Source organism: Belonocnema kinseyi, chromosome 4, assembly GCF_010883055.1.
Source record: "Belonocnema kinseyi isolate 2016_QV_RU_SX_M_011 chromosome 4, B_treatae_v1, whole genome shotgun sequence".
Lineage (NCBI taxonomy): Eukaryota > Metazoa > Arthropoda > Insecta > Hymenoptera > Cynipidae > Belonocnema > Belonocnema kinseyi.
In genome coordinates, this window is record NC_046660.1 from 36,380,370 (window position 1) to 36,396,235 (window position 15,866).

Genomic DNA, 15,866 nt, shown 5'->3' on the forward strand with positions numbered 1-15,866 from the left:
GTTGCAACTTGTTATATGGAGGACGAAGGGGTAAACAGCAAAAATTGGGTTACCTAATTTATGGATGGCCTCTAATGCATAAAATATACTCTGAAATGAGTTGTCAGTTGTGGAAGACGGCAACTTTACTCGAAAGTGTCCTGGCGAATCTAGGAGTATATTTATTATTAATATATTATTATTGCATTACCCCTTTTGAATATTACACGGTATTATTGCTACATTCAACTATTTTTTTAACAAATTGTTGTTTCAGGCTATTCTAAACTTAAAGCTTAAAAGCCGCTTATTCATATAGGGGAAACCTCCCTGCAATGACTAATGCAACCTACAGTAGATAATAATTTATTCAAAGCTTAATTATACTAGAGATGATGAATTTTTCATGAAATTTAATAACACGCATCGGCGTATTAACTATTGATTACATTAAATTAGATTTTTGCATAAATTAGTTTTTTAAATTAATCATTATCCGCTGTAGGTTGTATTACCCACTGTATGGAGGTTTCCCTTACTTTTATAATCTAAGTGTCAGGTCGTGCACGTCTTCTTTATTAAGAAGAAAGTACATTGTATTAATACATTATTATTGCAGTTTTATTCATTTTTCAAATGAAAAAAAAAATTCATTTAAGAATACACATTTTAAAATTAGCTGATATTCATGTTATAGGCCCGTGTATTTTATATTTGTACACGATTTATTACCCTCCGTTTTACAGTGGGAGAGAGGCGAATTTTTTGGTTCAAATTAAAAAAGTCTACAATTATCCAATTTGGATGTTTTTTTTTTAAATTTAAGAAAATTGCAAATAAAATTGTCTTTTTTTTAATTATATTTTTTTATTATTTATTGTAATACAAATTGGAACAATTCTACATTCAACAAAGGCCTTGAGTTTTCAGTTTTTGTATTAGAATAATTATTGACAATATTATAAACAAATACATAATTTGGATATCCTTTGACAATATATTTTTTCGATGTTTTTTTTTATTATAAATAGTTGCTGGTGAATTTAGCATACAAAATAGACAAAAAAAAGAATTAATATTTTTTTAGCTGAATTAAATTAATTTATTGTATAATTGAATTAAATATTTTAGCACTTGTCTTTTTTTCTGAATCGAATAGCCCTGATTAATTGCAAAACTTTGAATTATTCGCCAATAATTGTCACGATTATTATAAGAAAATGCACAAATCGGGAATTTAGCGATAAAATCAAAATATTGTAATTCTTAATCAATATTTGTTGCATTTTTAAAACAAAATTTCTATAGAATAATCATAAAATTTGTTCGACTATATGTCTAGTATTTAAATTATTACGAGACAGTTCATTGAAAGTACTAACTTTGAAAAAAAGATTTCTATGTCAAAAAATGCATCAAGTATGATACAATAATTTTTAGAATTTTTAAAAATAATTGTAAAATTTATTGAATGATTTATGTATTTGTTTATAATATTAAGATCAATTATAGATGAATTCAATTTCAAACCAGGCAAAGAGGTCCAGTTTAGGCTATCAGAATGATAATTCGGGATTTTATCTTTTTTTTCGAATGAAGAATTCTTGTTCTTTCAGTTCATATAAAAAAATAAAAAAATGGCGGTCCTTTTATCTAAAAGTCTTCAAAGAGGATTAAAAAAAACAATTCGTTTTTTTAAATAAGCCCTGAGTTTCATTCTTGGAGAACGAAAGTTTTAGTTTGAAAAATCAAATTTTTGAATTTTCCTCGGATAACACGAAAGGTTGAACAAACTGTTCAGATAAAAGTTTACACATCTAAAAAAGTTCTACAAAAAATCTCCTGTACTTATTTGACGATTTACATCTTTTACGAGAAAAAATAAAAAATTTATTAAATAAAAATTTTCCGGCCTCTAAAGAATGATATCTTTCTTGTATAAGCATATACTGCAAAAAATCTTCGAGGGGGGGGGGGGATTTCCAGAGAATCATTTATATTTTTTTCATCAAATTTTAAAGCATTGAAATCAGATTTTCCGGAAAAATTCACCTTTCTACTTTTTCCAATATTTTTTACAGTATCAGTTAGTATAAAAAGGACATCCTGTATAATAGGAATTTTTGTAAACATATTTTTTGATTTTTTCTCTCAAATAATGCAGTCGATCGTAAAACGTATTTTTTGCAGAATTTTTCTAGATGTTTATGTTAACGTTTTTTTAACCTTTCGATTTTCAGAAAAAATAAAGAAAATTCGATTTTAAGAAATACTTTTTTACAATGTGAAGCAGAGATTTTTTAAGAACGTAAATCAGAGGATATGTAGAACATATTAACATCTGTCGTTAAAAAAATGATAAAAATGTTAAAAATGGGGTTTTTCATAAAATCCACTTTCAGACATTTTAGAGTAATAGATGCCATTTTGTAATTTTCTTGGGAGAAATAGAAAGAAAAAGAATTCTAAAAGAAAAATTACTGATTTTTTTGTAATTTCTAGATCACCTTTAATGATTATTAAAGAAATGGTCAAACTTTGAAATTCGTGTCTTTTTATTTTTACTCTAGAATTATATGTCCAAATAACAACGATTTTAACACAATGACCTTGACCTTTCTTGAAATTTTGTCTAGAGAACTGTAGCGTCTTCCCATTTTAATATTATTTTCAAAAAGTGTGTTTTAATAAAAGGAAAAATAAACATGACTAAGATTTAAATAATCTACTTGATAACAACCACTCTTTTAATAAATAAATTTTTATTTTCTAGCGATAAAAAAAATTGACAAAAAAATTTGCATGACTGTAAAGAAGCTGAAATACTGAATTAGAATATTTTTCTATATGTATATTTATTATTGAAAAGAATTAAAAGCTTCCTCAGAAATCGAGCTCGAAAACAGACTTCGAATTTTTTTTAAAGCATCCGAATGGGTCAAGAATGATTGCAGACTCAATTTTAATTTAAACCTAAAAATTGATTTAATTTTTCAGCGAAAACGACTTTTTATAAATTTAAAATGTATCCAGATATTTTTTCAAGTATAAAAAACGTTTATGAAGAGATTCAAATTCTCAAAAACACATAGACCTCCTCAAAGAAATTTATCATAAATGTGATAAAAATTAAAGTGATAGATTATTTCTTAATATTACATTGGCCCACGCTTTCATTTCGCTAAACATCCACACTCACATTTCTTTGTAGTAAGGTGTTGAAAAAAAATATATAGAAATATTTAAAACCCATAAAAAATGTATTGCAATATAGAGAAAAAATAACAACTGTTAAAAATAACAAAAAAAGCAAACAGTTTCTTTTCACCATTCAACAATATTGCACGGAAATTCTTGGATAATTTCTCTGCAATTTTTCGCAATTGGAAGATCGCATTGAAAAATTCTATCCGCACTTAAAAATATTCTATTACATTATTTTTCTTCGCGATAATATTTCTATATATACACAGCTTCTACGTGGCGAAGTGATTGGTTCGTCTTTTTAAATTACGGTAAGAAGCAGTTTTTGTTTTCACAAAGATTCATCTATTTTGTTTCTTGATTGAGGTACAACCTTACGTCATGTGCAAGTCTCCTTTTAAAATTCTGGTAAATGTTTTTTTGAACTGTTGATTAGCTAAAGCGTAGCAGAATGGATTCATGGGACTGTTTGCGTAACAGAGGAAATAGGCAAACATAAAGACGTGCTTGTTAGTACATGGAGGTACGGAGCAAAATCCTTCGACCAACGCCAATACGTGATAAGGTGTCCAACAGGCGACGAATGCTCCAAGGATAAAGGATATAGTTCTGAAGGCCTTCCGCGCCCTATTTTCTGTCCTCGATTTCTGCCGTCCCATTGCAGGATCTCTCTTCTGCGTCTTTGTTTTTATCCTTTTTCCAATACTTTTGACAAAATCCTTCTTGGAACTCTCTTCGCCGTCGTCATTATCCTTAGATTTCTTTGATTTCCTTTTTCCCTCTTGTCCACTTGTGGTTCCGGAAATCGTTGGCACCATACTACTCGAAGATGAATTTTGTAGAGGGATGTTTGGCTTGGTCAGCTGGTCTGAAAATCTGTCGGTTGTACTATTGGAAGATTCCACTGGCGTGGCACAAATGACTGTTGTTACAGGTTGTGGTTTTGAATCTTCTGCCTTCACAGTCACTTCCGTCTGAACTTTACTGACAACAGGTGATGTCTGGGAAGCAGCGTTTACCTGATGAGTGACAAAAACCCGAGGTGGAATGGTTTGACAAGCAGCATTTGATGTTAAGTTACATTGAGTCATTGTCGCCGATTGTGCACCACCTGCTTGTTGAGCTGTCGCTCTGATTAAAGCTGCCTGAAGAAGACTGTTATTCGCAACTGATGTTCCAGCTGCATTGTTGAGAATCGGCGATGATGGAGCTGTGGATAAGGGATTGGCAAGACTGCATGAAAATGAGGAAGGAGGACTTTCGTAAGAAGGACTAGGTACAATCACTGAACTTTCGTCCATGTAACGCAAATCCGCTCCATCCAAACCTGTTAGGATGTCGTATGTCACCTGACCATGTATAGAAACTGTTAAAGATTTTTGTCTGTCCGTTAAGGAAGATGATGATGATGTGGTTTCCGAAATGTTTGGACTACCTCGGAACTGCGATGGTGGAGGAATAATGTTAGAGGAGTTTGTTCCATGCTTGGTTTGAGCTGTAGGTGTCTCCTCCACAGAATGGGGTGAGACGGGAAGATCATTTGATCTTAAAGATTGCTCCGGAGTTAATGTACGACTGCTAGACTTGTCAGGTTCGACGGGATTATCGGTGTCCAGAAGACTGAGCTCTTGGATCTTGGGAAGTGTTTGTGCTTTCTGGACAGCCTCCTGCATAGGACTAGTTGGCGATACCTTTTTAATCGGAACATTCATTTCAACTTTAATAGGGAGAATCCCATTGAGCCTACCATTGGTGGTAAATACTTGGAGAGCACCAGAATGAGCAACAAGTCCAGCTAAGGATGATCTCTTTCTGAAGCTGGGTTGATGAGTGGGTCCGACTGTACTTTCTTCATCTGAATCAAAAGCAGGACTACTGGATCTTTCAGACTTTTCTGTTTCCGTAGCCATTGCACCCGTCTGTTTGCACGATGATTCATCAGAACCGACTTGTTTCTTTGACTTATCATCTTCTGCATTTCCATCGTTTGTTGAGTTTTGAGAATAGGTGGTACCTCCTCCAGTACTTTTTGGTTTGTCCTGACTAAGAAGAGTACTTTGAGTCTTGGATATCCCTATTCCTGCCGCTCGACCAGCCATACCAGACATGGCACCAGCACTGAGTGCCACCATAGACTGCATTTTTCTTTGCTTCGCTTCGCTTTTTTTCTGCATATCGTAGGCAGTTTTGTAAATCCCACCATAAAGAATAAAAAGGACAATCAGGGTTGTCCAGTAATATCCAATTATAAGTGCAGTATTAAAAACAGGATCTTTTAGGAACTGAACCACACACTCGTTTGGTGCCAGATCCCTGTAGCCAATAAAGTGCTCCCACCCAAATATACTGATAAAAAAGAGCAAGGCAGGGATGATCCAGGTAATGGTCACCATCCAAATAACTCGATTCTTCGTGCGCCAACTTCGATACTGAGCAGCTATTTTTACCGAACAAAATCGATCTATCGTTATAAGTAGAACTGTATACTGAGAAACCAAGCATACTGTGTAATCCACGGAAAGCCATAAGTCACACAGCAATGGCCCCAGGTCCCATGATCCCATGAGAACGTATACGGTGTAAAATGGCATGGAAACGGTGCCTGAAAGAATAATTTTTTTCTTGGAGAAAAATGTACTTAATTTTTTATCAGGAAATTTTTACAGGGTTGCTACAAAATCACAATTTCGAAATTTCCTGACATTTCCTGGACCAGCTTTCCATTTTCCCTGACTTGTCTAACTGTTTGTTTTAAGTACAGAAACAACTTTACACCTATGAGAACTTTAATTCTAATGCAAAAAATTTTTTTTTCTAATTTTATTTTAAAAACACTAAGTGATAATCGTCATAAAAATTGTTGTCTTGGGTCATTTACAAATTGCTTAAAACATACGTAGAATATAATATAAATAATATATGACGCGCTCAGAGCAAAAGCGAACTAAAAAAATAAGTTGCGGAAAAGAGAAGTAAAAACACGCGAGAGCAAAAACGACCTAATAGTTAGCCGAGAGGTAAAACGACACAAGAATGAAGGGGGAAGATCTTTTAATAGATATAGTTCAACTTTCAACTAAAACAATTAGTTTTATGCAAAAAAAAAGTAAATTTGGAATAAAATACATAAATTAAAAAAAAAATTTGTTTAAATTTTTTCAACAAAAAAGTTAAAATTTCTAACAAAAAGTTAAATTTTCACCCAAAAAGCTGAATTATAAACTAAAAAAGGCATTTTTAATAAAATACATGAACTTTGCACAAAAGAAATTTATTTTTCACCAAATTTAATTTTCTGTACAAAAAATTAATGTTTAATCATTGTTAAGTTTTCGAAAAAAAAGATAAATTTTCTTGTAGTTAAAAAATTTTGTTTAATGAAAAAAAAAGAATTTTGTACAAAGTAGTTAAAAATCCTTTTAAATCTCTTGAAATTTTTTTAAGCTCTTGAAAATTCCTTGCAATTTAAAAAATACCCTAAAATATTTTCAAATCCTTTAAAATATTATACTAAATTATTAAAATCAAAGAAAAATTCCTTGGAATCTATTAAAATATCCTAAAATATAACAAATCTTTCAAAATTTCATATTAAAATGCCGTAATCAATTGGATATTCCTTGGAACATTTTTAAATACTCTCAAATATTGCAATTCATTCCAAATATTTTGACATACCTTGAACTTTTTTAAAAAGATTTTTCAAGTACTTTTGAATTTTTTTAAATAACCCTTCTAAAATTTTTTTAATTCTTTGAAATTCCTGTAAATTATAAAAATAAATTGAAAATTCTTTGACATCTTTTAAAACATCCTCAAATATTTAAAACACTTACAATTTTTTTGAAGTCTCTTGAAATTTTGTAAAGCTTCAAATTGAAATTAAAAAAAGAGAAAAGTCTCAAAACGTTAAATGTTGAAATGTTTGTAGATTATAGTTTTGAAAATCGGATCAATAAAAATTCAAAGCTTTCGATATTTAATTTTCAAAAATTTGCAACTATTCAATAACAATAATTTGGTATGGTAATTTAAGATGGGATTCAAGTCTTCAATTTTTGAATTGTAAATTTGAAAGTTTTAAAAAAAAAAATTAATAATCATGAATAAAATGAAAGCGTTCATAATTTAAAAGTACGTTTTTCAATTGGGCAATCTCCAAATAAAATTATTTCAGACTGAAATTTAGAAAACAGAAAACTCCAAAATGTTAAAAATTTTAATGTTTGTAGATTAGTTAAACTATTAAATTAAAGTGTTGATAGAAATTACTCGAGTTAAAGTTTAACGATTTCTAAAACAATTTTTGTATAAAATTATAAAATTATGTATATATATTTTTTTTTAAACATAATTTTAAATTTTGAACGCTTTCAATTTATTTATGATTACTAATTTTTGGTCAATAATCTTCTGAGTATACAATTTAAATTTTGAAGATTTCAATTCCATCGAGTTGGAAATTATTCATATTTCATAGTTCAAAATAAAATTTTGAAAGTTTTGAATTTTTATTGATTCCATTTTCAAAACTCTAATCTACAAATATTTCAATATTTAACGTTTTGAAATTTTTCTGCTTTGTAAATTTCAATCTGAAGCTTTTAAAATTTTCAAGAGTTTTCAAAAGATTTTTAAGGATTTAAAATATTTGAGGATGTTTTAAAAGGTGTCAAGGAATTTTCATCTTATTTTTATAATTTTACGGAATTTCAAAGAATTTTAAAGAAGTACTTTAAAAATCTTTAAAAAAAGCTCAAGGTTTGTCAAAATATTTGGAAGGTATTGCAATATTTGAGAGTATTTTAAAATGTCCCAAGGAATTTTCAATTGATTTCAATAATGTAGTATGAGATTGTAAAAGATTTGAATTATTTTAGGGTATTTTTGAATTTTCAATTTTCAAGAGATTTCAAAAGATTTTAAAGGATTTTAAATATTTGAGGATTTTCAAAAGGATGTAAATGAATTTTCAATCCATTTTTATAATTTCAGGGAATTTCAAAGAATTTTAACAATTATGTCAGGGTTGTTTAAAAAACTTCTAAGTACATTAGAAATCTTAAAAAGATGTCAAGGTGTTTCAAAAGATTTTGAAGGTTTCGAAATCACTGAGTGTATTTTAAAAGGTTCCAAGGAATTTTCAATTGATTACAGTAATTTAATATGAGATTTTAAAGTATTTGATATATCTTAGGATATTTTAATAGATTCCAAGGAACTTTCCATTGATTTCAATAATTTAGTATGAGATTTTAAAGGATTTGAAATGTTTTAGGGTATTTTTAAAATTTCAAGGAATTTTTAAGAGCTTTGAAAAATTTCAAGAGATTTTAAAGGATTTAAAATATTTTAGGATGTTTTAAAATATTCCAAGGAATTTCCAATGAATTTCAATAATTTAAAACAATTTCAGCAAGAAAATTAATCTTTTTTGTCGAAAATTTAACTATGATTAAATATTAATTTTTGTATAGAAAATTAGACTTGGTGGAAAATTATATTATTTTGTTCGAAGTTCATGTATTTTATTAAAAATGCATTTTTTAGTATACAATTCAGTCTTTTCAACGAAAGAAATGAATTCTTGATTAAAATAGATGCATTTTTTTAAAATAAGAATATTTCTCTACAAACAAAAAATTAATTTTAACTGAGAAAATTCAATATTCAAGCAAAAAAATCAGAAAAACTGTTCAAGTTTAAAATGTAAAAAAATTTCAAACGAAGATAATGTATACAAATTCATGGTTCAGTATACAAAATTAATTTTCAGCAAACAGTTGAATTTGTAACAAAATAGTTCAATTATCAACAATAAAAGAAAAAGAATTTTTAACCAAAATAGATACATTTTCAAACAATAAGAATAATTTAATTCCAAAACAGATGAAATTTTAATTAAAAACGGTCAATTTTCAAGCAAAAAAAACAAATTTCAAATCAAATAGTTCAATTTGCAATGAAAAAAGAAATAAATTTTCAACTAGAAAAGATAAATTTTTAACAAAAAATTATATAATTAAATTCTTAGTTGAATTTTTGTTCAGCCCAAAAACAATCATATTCTCAACAAAATAGTTGAATTATCAATAAAGAAATTAATTTTTTACATCAAATATAAATTTTAGACCATAAATGAAACAGTTAAATTTTCAATTTAAAAAATGAGTTTTGAATAACAACAAAAACAATCGAATTTACAACAAAATACATGAATTTTTAAACACAGAAGTGAATGCACAAACAACAAGAATAATATTCTAATAATAAAATGAAATTTCTACCCATGAAATTAATTTTCTCCAAAAACGACGAATTTTAAAGCAAACAGGAAAGCAATTTTCAACTTTAGAAATGAATTTCAATCTAAAAAATAAGTATTCAACCAAAAATAGAATAGTTAAAATTGATTTTTCAACATAGTAGTTTAATTTTCAACAAAAGAAGTAAATTTTCAACTAAAAAAGATACCTTTTTAACCAAAACAGGAACAGTTATATTTTCAGTAAAAAAAATTAATTTAAAACAAAATCCAATTAACAACAAAATAGTTACATTTTCACCAAAGAAATGAATGTACAAACATAAAGAATAATATTGATTTCAAATTATTTATGTCTTACGGTCCAATCGTAAATCGAAAAAAATAAATATGAGTCAAAAAAACATGTTCTTCGAAACTCAGATATTTATTTAATTAAAAAAACTCCTTTTGAAACTTCCTGACGTTTCAGTACACATGCGTACCTTTTTCAGAGGTTCTGAAACCTGAGTTGATGATAGTTTAAAATAGTCAAACAGATCAATTTTCAGTCAAAAAAGTAACATTTTCTTAAAACAATTTACTAAAATGTTACTTTTTTTTGACTGAAAATTGATCTGTTTGACTATTTTAAACTATCATCAACTCAGGTTTAAGAACCTTTGAAAAAAGGTACGCATGTCTACCGTAAGACATAAATAATTTGAAATCAATAAATATCAGCTGTCGAAGAAAGGATTGATTTGTTTCATCAAATAATTTTACATATAAAGAATAATATTCTTATAAAAAAGATAAATATTCAACAAAATACGTGGATTTTCCACCACACAGTTAAATTTTCAACTAAAAAAGAAAGTCTTTAAAAAAAAGTTAAATTTCCAGCCAAAAATGGAATAGTTATATTTTCAGTAAAAATGTGACAGTAATAATGTATTTTTTTAATTAAAAAATTTGTTATTTTTTTTGGTAAGAAAATTGACCTTTCTCAGTTAAAAATTTATCTTTTTTTGGTAAAAATTTATTCCTCTTGTTTAAAGTTCATTTATTTTAATTAAGAATTTATTGCGTTCGCTAAAAATCCACCTTTTTAGTAAAAATTCTTTTCTGTTGATATAATATGATTTGTTTAGATAAAGATTAAACATTCCATTTTCTGTTAAAAATATATCATTTTAGTAAAAAATTTAATTATATGGTGAAAATATTTTCCACTTCGCAACAAATATAATGATTCTATGGTAACTCAGGATTTTAAAACCAGAATAAATTTGAGGAGCAGTTGATTAGATCGTCATTCGTGAAGTCGGGCGAGCTCGTATTCGTGTTCGCGCATTTTCGGCTTTACACGAGGCTGGTCTTCGCAGCAGCAAAGTGGGGGGAATCTTCTCCCTTCATTCTTGTGTCGTTTTACCCCTCGGCTAATTCTTAGGTCGTTTTTCCTCTCGCGTGTTTTTAGTTCTCTTTTCCGTAACTTTTTTTTTTAGTTCGCTTTTTCTCTGAGCGTGTCATATATAAATAAAAAATAGAAAAATTAAATTTTAATTTTAAACGTATAATTTGTAACTAAAACAGGAATTTTCAACAAAGTACTTAATATTTTACCCAAAGTGATGAATATTTGCTGAAAACTTAATACTCAACAAAAAGTGTAATAGTTGATATTTTCACCAATAAATATTTTAATTTTCAATCAAAACCAGTTGAATTAAACCAAAAAATATGAATTTTCACAAAATTAGTCATAAAATGAGAAATCTTTAATCAAATAAAAAAAATATTTTACAAACCAAATAAAGTAGTTAAATTTTCATTTAGACAAATAAATTTGAAAAAAATAGTTTTTAAGAGAATAGTTCAATTTATAACGTAATAAATGAATTTTCAACCAAGAAGGTATAACCGTAATAATATCAATGAAAAGTTAAAATTTTAAGCTGACAAATAAAATTTCAAACAAGAAAACTAAATTTTTATCTAAAACTATAAATTTGTCACAAAATTAAAATACATAATTTTTAATTAAAGAAATAAGTTTGTAACTGAAATAATGAACATTTCGCCAAAAAACTCATATTTAACAAAATAGTTGAATTTAAACGCAAAAGATTAATTTTCTAACAAAAAAGACACATTCTAAACTCAAAATCATGAATTTTTTGATTAAAAAATATATTTTTTTGAACAAAAAAAGAACAGTTGAATTTTCAGTGAAAACAATCTGAAAAATTTTCAAATTTTAAACTAAAAAACGAAATTTACACAAAATAATATAATTCTTACCTAAGACAGATACATTTTCAACTGAAAACAGAATAGGTCAATTTTCTGTAAAAAAATAAAGTTTCAACCAAATAGTGTAAATAATTTTTTTTAAAATAGTACAATTTTGAGCAAAAACAAAAATTTCAACTAAAATAATGAATCATCAAATAAAAAAAATAAAATAATAATTTTTAACCGTGTAGTTCTACTTCCATCTAAATTAATGAATTTTCAATCGAAAAGATAAATTCTCAACGAAAAATGTAACAGGTTATTGATATTTCAACCAAAAAAGATTTTTGTTATTAACCAAAAATAGTTTAATTCGCCCCAAAATACCGATTTTGAACAAAATAGTTGAATCCTACACCAAAAAAATATTAAATTCTATCCAAATAGTTGTTGTTTTTAAACAAAAAGCTGCAATTTGTATCAAAATAGATGATTTTTAAAGAAAATTGTTGAATTTTCAGAAAATAATAAAATAGACTTCAACTCCAGTTTATCGCAAATTTCCTGATTTTGTCAGGTTTTCCCTGATAATGCCTGATAACTCCATACTTTCCCTGACCTTCTGGAATTCCCTGACCTGTAGCAACCCTGTTGGAATAATAATGGATGGAAATTCACCTATGAGCATGTCAGTAGCAGCTAAAGAGGCGATAAAGTAGTTGCTCGGCTGCCTGATGGTCCTGTCGACAATGAATGCCAGAAGAACGAGAATGTTGCCTCCAATGGTCAGTACTATACAGATCGCTAGACAAATGGCAATCAGGATTGTTTGCCAGAGCTCAAAAGGCGGTAAGACTTCTTTCAGGAACAAACAAAAAGAATACAGACATCTATATCGTAAGAATAGTCAATATAAGATAATGAGAGTTTTTTGGGAAAGGAGCGTCCATTAATTGCGTAAGGCCTTTCTTCAGTGTGTGGGGGAGGGGAGAGCCGAAATAATTTCTTACATAAGTTTCCTATTTCTCATTATTTTTTACAAAGATCTAGGTCATTCCCATTATAACTTTTAACAAGGAACCTGATGGTGACCTTGGTTTTGACTTTAAGGGTGAACTTCAAGGTTATTTCAAGGTCAACTTAAAAAAATGGAAACGTCCCTTTTTCACACCATAAATAGAAAGAACGGAAAATTTCACATTAAAATATGTACTTAGGTTACATGTTCTGGATGATCGTAAAGGTCACTCTAAGGTCATTTTAACGCAAACAATGTTTTGATAGCTATAAGAACAGCATTATTGGAAAATATTCCATAGCTGTCATACTTATGTTAGTATGACGCGTTGTTAAAAGTCTAACTTTGACCTTGAACCAGACCTGATATCAGTTTGAAAGTCACGACCGCTAAAGTCCGGTAAGGTGAATTTTTAGTGTTAACGAAAAACATTACCCAAGGGGTTTTTGAGGTCGCTAAGGTTGAATATGTATGTGATAAATGTGACTTTCAGTTTGACCTTGGGGATAAATTTGATGACCTTCACAGGGTCGTCAGATGAGGATCAAAGTTTAGACTCTCATCAACGCGTGATACTTACATAAATCTGTCCGCTATGGAATATCTTCTAATTATGTTGTTCTAATAGCAATAAAAACATTGTGTGAGTTAAAATAACCTTAGGGTGACATTTAAGGTCATCTGGAACATATGATGTAAGCACATATTTGCATAAAAAATTTTTCATTCTTTTGATTGTTGGTATCCAAAAGTGACGTTTCCACAAAGAAAAATAGGTGCTTAATATGAACCCCAAAGGATTTTCTATGCACCTTTGTGTTCAGGATCGTGTCCAGAAACATGTCTAGAATTTTACAAATTTACTTGTACTGGTATCTTCAGTTAGGAACGCCAGTATTCATGCATGTGTTGCATAAAATATTTTTTATTCGTTGTCTAACTTCCCTTTTTCTTTTATTTGGTGTACAAATAATTGTGAAATTTAGTGTAAGTTTGAAACAAATTCGTTCGTTCTTCTCAAAAAGAGAGTTCTCAATAAGAGCGTTTTCCCTAATCCGTAATCGAGCAGTACTCCAACTACCGTGCTTGTTTTGAATGCCACTGGATTCATTCCAAGGCTTCTCAGTAAAAGATTTCGGTCAAGTTTGATTATTAATGACTTGCTCGTTTTGGTAAAGCGGCAATTAAAAAAATAATAATAAAAAGTGGATTGTTTTACATTTATCAATCTGTGAAATCTGTTTTAGCAATAGCTACTTTCGATTTTAGTGTATTGTTCGATGAATTACACGTATGAAACAAACGTTTCCGCGCTTTACGAACGAGAAACATTAAGGAGAGTCAAATCGCTCTTATTGAGATACCCTCTTACTTTTCGAGCCCGACTGCGTTTAAACTGCAATTCAAGGCCTCCAAACCCTAAAAAATAATTTTTTGTTGTTGTAAAAATGACAAATGTGTCACATATAAGCAATAATTATGGTAGTAAAAAGAAGGTATGCACCACTGAAAATAATTTTACACTAATTTTATTCAGATTCAGATTATCGGCCTTGAATGATTGAACGCAGCGTTATCAAAGATAAAATAGTATGTGTTTTAGTGATAAAAAATTACTGAATTCAACCTCGAATTCAATCAAAAAAGACGAATTTTCAACCGTATGTTTGAATCTTCAAATAAAAAAGATTAATTATTAAATAAACAGTTGTATTTTTGTCCAAAAAGATAAAATTTCTAACAAGAGTTGAACTTTCAAACAAGAAAGATTTTTCAAACAAGAAAGAAACAAAATTTTAACCAAATTGTTGAATCTTTTATAAAAAAAGTTGAACTGTCACGAAAATGACGATTTTTGAACAAAACAGTTAATTTTTGAATAAAAAATGGTAATCTTGAAATGAAATCCTTGAATTTTTTTCTAAATAATTGAATTTGCAGCAAAGCAGTTGCATTTTCAACTAAAAAGATAACAATTCTGCCCAAATAGTTTAATTTTTAAATCAACAAGATGGATTTTCATTAGAATAATTTTATTTTTAACTAATTAATACAATTATTAACCAAGCACAAAGAACAAAAGATTTTTGAATTTTCTTGTGGGGCTCTATTAATTTAGTTAGCATTTAAATGAAAAAAAAACGAGAAAGAGGAAATGAGGCGAATAGGGCAAAGACAGTGAAACCGACAGAAAGTAAGTACAAATTTTGATAATTTAAAAAGTTAAGAATAATAGTTTGAATAAACATGAAAGTTTATTTTTAATACTTCTAAAATATTATTATATAAAACTGAAAATTTTGCTAAGAAAATAAACTTAATTTTGCACCCAATTTTTCAATTTCGGACTAAAACATTAAATTCAGACAACACAAAGTATGTTTGTCGGACTAAAAACATTTAGGCTTTAAACTAAGTTGGTTTAAGTAAAAAAAACGCAAATTGATGAAATTATTCAAGCTGTTTACATGTTTAAATGGTCAAGCGTGAAACACTAATTAAAGAACAGTGTGTGGCAGTGGGGCCACACGGCAGAAGTGCAGTTTTCGATGGATGAACTTTGAATTTTTTTGTATAGAATCATCATGAAATTTCCTCCCCTAGGGTCTGTAAGAACTTGTAGTTGGTTAGGGAGGCTTAAGGGTGTGGGACATAGGGGTCAAACGGACTTCGGCCTGCGTGAGTATGGATATGGATGAAAGGACCCCTATAAACGGGCTCTCCTGGGTGTTTTGAAAAGGATCCCTATAGACGGGCTCTTTTGGTATGCATGATTGTAGTATGATAGAAGGGTGAAAGAGCCTAGCTAACTCGGGCTTCCTGGATCCCTATGTCGAGGTCCCTCCCGGACCGATCTTCAATCTCTGGAGTTGGCACGGGAATGACCTGCGGCCCGCACTGGGACTAAGAAACAGCCTTCCGTTTGTATGGTGGCCTGCGAACGGGTATTTATTGAGTTTATCGCTTAATGTGACCACCCCCCTAAGTTATGAGTGTAGAGTGATCGTGCCCATGGCTCTTTGGCACCTAGGGGTTACGAAGGTGTCCTGACGGCCCACAGTGGGGTGAAATCGGAAAACAAGGTTCAAAATGACATTTAGAACGCAATTATGCACCGATTTTAGAATTTTTTTTTTTGAAAAATTCAGAACTAAATTTTTCAGAAAATGGTGAGAGTAGATT

At 29.2% G+C, this 15,866-nt stretch overlaps 1 protein-coding gene across 1 annotated transcript in view; it reads right to left on the reverse strand.

The window, feature by feature from the left end:
- Positions 1-3,380: 3,380 nt before the first annotated feature.
- Positions 3,381-15,866, reverse strand: part of LOC117171678 (muscarinic acetylcholine receptor gar-2) — a 97,166-nt gene continuing 84,680 nt past the window's right edge. The window contains exons 3-4 of the mRNA XM_033359195.1: positions 12,344-12,523; positions 3,381-5,785 (exon numbers count right to left, since the gene is read on the reverse strand). Coding sequence (XP_033215086.1) covers positions 3,558-5,785; positions 12,344-12,523 — 2,408 coding nt within the window. The 3' untranslated portion in view covers positions 3,381-3,557. The remainder of the gene's footprint in view (positions 5,786-12,343; positions 12,524-15,866) is intronic.